Here is a 6,220-nt window from a genome sequence, read left to right as displayed (position 1 = left end):
TTTTGGTGTTTTTTTCTTCTCTTTTTGGAACATATGCTAGCTTATGTTGAATTTGTTTATCGAAGTTTGGTTGATTTGATAAATAGTGAAATTGCGTTACAATTTCTCTATTTACTTCTTGAACGATTTACATACATACCATACCGCCCAATGTCCATGCATGACATATCTTACACCTAAACTTTCACATACATTCCACTTTACCCATGCTTGAAACGGTGCATTTTATTTTCTCAAGACTTAAAATAGTGGTATTTTTAATCTGATATGAAGGATTTAGGTGTCGAAATGCATAAGACAGAGTTTAGGTGTTTGATATGTAAATACATATGAATTTGACGGTATGTTTGTAAATGCCCCCTTTTTTCGGTCTGCATTGTTATCTTAACATTTTCACGTCCGTTTTATGTGGTCAAGTTTATTCATAGAGGTATTTAAATGCTTACCACGCAATTTTTATGTATTTGCATTTCTACATTTTAATTTGATTTTTACATTTATCATATTCCAATCTTTCATATTACATCTAAAGGCATGCTATCACTACTTTGTTTGTAATGCTGTTAGCTATTATGATTGCAATTGGATTACTTAGTGTATTGTTGAAGCACTTGTAAATTGAGCTTGAGATGAAGAGTACAGTTTTTAAGAGTGCGAAGTGAAGTTCCAATGTTACTTTAGTGTGTATGGATCTGTGATTTAACTCATGATTCAAGTATGTTGAATACAAAAACTGAATTTATTTGATTTTTGATAGAATTTTTCGTTTTGATTCAGTCTAGAAATGCTTGCATCATTACTTCTTACATTCCATCAATATATTTTTGGAATATTTGCAATGCATACCACACTTCTCTTAAGTAGTTACACATCCAACCACTAAGCTTTCATATTTATATTAGTACCAATTTGGTGTCAAACTTATGCATGAAAATGTGTATTTCATTTTTAAAAAGGTAGATGAAAGTTGTATTCTTTGATGAGCAATTAATATTTTGAGTGCTATGCATATAAATATGAAAGTTTAGAGTTATATGTAAATATATAAGAATTATCCGGTATGTATGTAAATGCCCCAATAATTTTGAAGGAATTCTTCCCTTTTTTTAAAAAAATTCTTTTGATGACTATTTTATTATCATTAGAATAATGTTCACATCTCTCTTTATTTATGTTGGTGATATTCTCTTTATCGGGGATCATCAAGAAACTATCAATTTCATCCTCCGAAGACCTCAACAACAATTTAAGATAAAAACCTTGGGTTTCATCTCCACTATTTTAGGTTTATAACTCTTTCCAATCCATCTAGCTTCACCTTAATTAAGCAACCTATGACAATCAAATTCCTCATATATTTGGCATGATCAATGCAAAACCTATCCAAAACCCATCTACTTCCCACCAAAATAATCTTAGACCCGATCTAACTTTCTACTAGGATCCCTTTTTCTATCAAAAAGTTGTTGGATCCATTACTCAAAATGATTTATCATATGTTGTAAATAAAGTGAGTCAAGTGATGCACCAACCTATTCAACATAAATTTCAACAGCTGAATCATATTTTTTGATATCTTCATGACACTTAAAACTTTAGCTTACCCATATCCAATGTAACCTTGAGTATTTGATGACTCTGATTGGCTGGGAATTCTTATGATCACAAGTATATCACAGGCTATTGCGTTTTTTCTTTGATCTACTCTCATCTCTTGGTTAATTAAAAAGCAACAAATTGTAGCTCGCTCTTCTATTGAAGTCGAATTTCATGCCTTTGCTACGGCCAACACTGATATTGTTTGGTTGAGATGCATACTACAAGACTTCATAACTCTAGAATCTTAACCTATTATCCTGTATTGCGATAGCATTTTGATAATTGCTCTCGCCAGCAATCCAATGTTTCATGCTAGGAGCAAAAACATTGAAATTGATTGCCATTACATCAAAGAATATATTCAGCAAAATAACATTACTGTTCAAAACATTACCACTAAAGATCAGATGGTTGACATCTTTACCAAACCCCTATCCAACAACATATTCAAAGAACGTCGCTCCAAACTAGCAATCTCTGACAAAGAATGTTCAGTTTTAGGGGGGATGAGCATTTCAAAATTTTAGTTTTTGGCTGTTATCTTATTCCTCGACTTTACTTACCAAGGATTTAGTTGTGTGTATATTTATGTGTAATAATGTATTTGATAATTGAATATTCAAAAAAGGTCAAATTTATTTCACATAAAAAGGAGTTATTTGGAGTTGCTTTGAAGGATTAATTTTCTTCGAACTTACTTGCATTCAAACCACACAAATCTGATGTATATAAATATCTAGCGCCTAAACTTTTATATTTGCATGCATAGCTCTCAAATCTTTAACATCATATAAAAAACAATTGTATTTTTTTAAAGTGAAACCACCTTTTTAGGCATAAGTTTATGATATCAAACTGTTATAAATGTAAATATAAAAGTTTAGATATTAAATATGCAAACACATAAGAATTGTATGATATGCATTTAAATTTCCCTTTCTTATGATGATTTTCTAATGGCTTGAAAAAGGCTTTAACTGTTAAAAACAAATTGAGATATTTCAACCATTCACCTTAATGTTTCTTAATTATCTTTTTTGGTGATCTCTCTCTCAATCTTTGATGTATTTTGCATGTTACTTTTATTTTACATCTTATAATAATTTTATTCCAAATTTTATTTCCTTTTTAATAGTCATGTTAAAGAGTAAATTAGAAGACACTGATAAAGTATTAAATTCTATAGTTGGATATTTAAATTTGCTTATCCCTTGAGGATACATGTTGCAATTATGTTAGCTAAGTTCAAGAGAGCATTGTGGGCAGCTCCATTATTAAGGAGGAGCTTTTCCACCACAAAAGAGATGATAAATTTCTAAGCAAAGAGACATTTGTGTGTAGAAGTAGACCAATTGAGTGCTTATGTAAGAATTATTTATATCCTTAATATCTATAAGTTAGTTTCTTTTATTTTCTTGAACACATTCTTATTTTATTATGCATTCATTTTGATGTGAAGACTAAATAGTTGAATAATTATAAGCTAATGTTATAGAGTAAACTTTTTATGTTCAGGTTAGTAATGTGCCTTTACTCTTCACAATTACATGTGGGTGCTTTTAAGTGTTTTTGTAGTTTGATGATTGAAGCTCTTAATGATAATTGTTTGTGGAGTTCTTCAAGTCATCATGCTCGAAATTAATATTCTCATACAACACCCACTTTCCTTTATCTTAGTGCCATATCACCTAATGCATCTGTATATTTAATTAAGTACTTATTTTTGCAAAATTAGTGTATGATATAAGTCGGAACTAATGAATCACTCTAAATATTCTTCAAACACTAAAATCATAGAAGACGATTCGTATCATATAGTTATTTAGTACAAACAATTCATATTGACCTTTTCTACTAACTCCATCCAAAAAATTTTCACCTCGCAAATAAGGAGTTAAGCAGAAAATTGCTTTGAGCTTTTCTACATAGTAATGTACGTTAGAATAGACGAATTTGATTAAATTCCAATGAAACAAATTAGAAATAATAAATCCTCTTCTGGTAATGCAATGCTTCGGTTGCTGCTTTTATGTCATTTTGACCCTTTTCTCCTCAGTATTAAACTGCAACCTGTGTGCTATTCCACTGCCAAGAAAACTGTTCTTGCATTAGCCACAAAAGAAGCATAATTCTCCATTTTAGAAAATTTCTAAATTTTCTCATGTATCGCTCTACAAATACGTATATAGTACCAAAAATTTCATAGCAATACAATTAGTAAAAAGATTATATGAGAAGAAACAAAATGATTTACCTCATATTTAAAGGGAATTAAATAGACCTAGGAGCTTGAGGATGAGACAGAGGTATAAATTAGCAATCTGTTTGGGGCAGCTGTAGCTTATTGAATAATCTGATGATAAGCTGATTAAGGACCCGTTTGGGGCAGCTTATGTGCGGGCAGCGTTTTCAAAACACTGTCTCACCGTTTGGAAAACACGTTCCAGCAACTTATCTGAAAACGCGGTTGAGTTTTTACACTAAATGCAGACCGCAGGTTGAACCCCGTGGGTCACGTTTCAGGATAAGCTGCTTATCTGGATAAGCACAAACTGCCTCAAACGCACCCTAGATTGGAACAATAAATTTGGATGTTGTTCCTTATAAATATTAAATTGGCATGCAATCATAATTCTTATTGCTTTGGAAACTACTCCAGAGGAGTGCGTAGTTCTTTAAAATTAAAATATCTTCATAGTTGAATAATAAATATCAATATATATATATATATATATCATCAGGTTATCTTTTTCAATCCATTAGTAAATTCAATTAGAATATCTTACTATGATTACTATTTGTACCTGGAGTGGAAGGAACTATTTTGGGTTTGGTTGTGATGGTGGGCGTCACAGCGATTGCTCCAGTTGTTGCTGCAGGGAAAAAGTGTGCAGCAGAGAATCCCATGGTTAGAGGTTGGTATTGTTGTTGATGATGATGATGGGGCTGATACATTGGGTGCACATGCAACATAGCATTCGGAGATGCCATTCCTCCATGATATGAGAACTGATTTGAGAGATATGTGCCTCCAGGGCTACCATTGCTCAACTTCTGAATAATAAAGCCAAGAGAAGTATTGTAGAATACATTAGACTTTATAATAATATATATTAATTTGAAATTAAATTGAATTTGCAGAGATTTACTGAATACAAAGACTCACTGTCAAAATCAAACACAGATCTAAATATGCCAATCATTGGCTCAAAAGAAAGTGTAGAATTCTAAGGGAATGAGTTATAGAATGGGCACTCATCCAAGGAAAAAGAAGCCAACAATTGAGCTCCGCATATGGTTGTAGGCAAAAATGATTTGTTGGGTATTTCCTCTTGTCACAAAATAGTTAGAAAGTAGTCTTAACATTGTTGTATTTATAATAAAAATACTGAATGTTTTTATTATTATAAGTTTTATATGATTAAATGTTTATACATAGCTTTGACTGAAATGTTTGATCACACAAAATTAAGGCTCGATAAGTAGGGGTGTAAACAAGCCGAACACGAGCGAGCCCAGACTCAATCTTGTTCGGTTCGTTTATATTTCGAGCTCAAAAAGTGTGTTCGTCGTTTGCTGTTCATGTTCGGCTCGTTTGCGTAGCTAGTCGAACACAAGCCGTTCACGGACGAAGAGTCGTTTTGACAAACTTAATCACGTAGTCATAAGATGTTAAGGATTGGGACAAGATTTAAAACATCATTTGAATCTAAATTATTAATTTTTATTCTATTTATAAATCTTTATAGCGTTGTAGTGAATTAATTTTTTTAGAAATACTACTCATCATATATATATATATAATTGATTAGTAGTATTTTGATCCAAAACGAGCTGATCACGAACGAACAAATATTTGTTAGTGTTGTTCATGTTCGACTCGTTAACTTAGCGAATGAGCTGAACAAGAGCCGTTCGAGAACAACGAGCCGTTTTGACAGCCTTACACACAATAATAATCATGAAAATGATTATAAGATAAAAAAAAATGTTCATTCTAGTTAGCCTTTCAATTGAAATGAACAACTTAGAAAACTTGAATAGTGAAACACACTTTGTTATTAGGAGAGGGCAAATTCATATATGATTTAGTGTTCAAATTGCGCTATTTTGTCTCATATAAGTTAATATAAAACACACCACACAACTCTTACGTATTTACATATTCAACACGTAAAATTTCATTTTTTACATTTATAACACTTAAATCTTTCTTTCAAAACTATTATTATTACTAACTTTTGTAAGCAAAGGTAAAGTGGTGTAGAAATAAAAATTAAATTTGAATGTGTTAGATATGTGAATACAAAGGAAATTGGTGATATCTATGTAAATCTTCTTAAAAGATATTAAATTTTATTTACAGGGTGGCCATATATATTATAAGAATAATTTCAAATAATGCCTCTCACCATGGAAAAAATATTACATCAGGACTCCACACGTAGAGTTAAGTGTGGAGTGCAATGAAATCACGACATCAGGACTCCACATGTAGAGTTATGTGCGGAGTGCAATGAAATCACGCCACATGACGGTGACAAAAAAAAAAATAAAATCTGTCTGGTAACACAAAGGAATATTTTTCCAGTATTATTCAGGTATTATTGTGTGTTATTCA

At 31.4% G+C, this 6,220-nt stretch overlaps 1 protein-coding gene across 1 annotated transcript in view; it reads right to left on the bottom strand.

The window, feature by feature from the left end:
* Nucleotides 1–3,429: 3,429 nt before the first annotated feature.
* Nucleotides 3,430–6,220, bottom strand: part of LOC110020626 (probable RNA-binding protein ARP1) — a gene marked incomplete in the record, with an annotated part of 4,113 nt that continues 1,322 nt past the window's right edge. The window contains 2 exon segments of the mRNA XM_020718783.1: nucleotides 3,430–3,684; nucleotides 4,404–4,653. Of these exon segments, the coding sequence (XP_020574442.1) occupies nucleotides 3,677–3,684; nucleotides 4,404–4,653 (258 nt within the window).

This window comes from Phalaenopsis equestris, unplaced genomic scaffold (assembly GCF_001263595.1).
Source record: "Phalaenopsis equestris unplaced genomic scaffold, ASM126359v1 Scaffold000105, whole genome shotgun sequence".
Classification (NCBI taxonomy): domain Eukaryota; kingdom Viridiplantae; phylum Streptophyta; class Magnoliopsida; order Asparagales; family Orchidaceae; genus Phalaenopsis; species Phalaenopsis equestris.
Note: the sequence above shows the minus strand (reverse complement) of the source record. Positions and strands in the feature narration are given on the sequence as shown.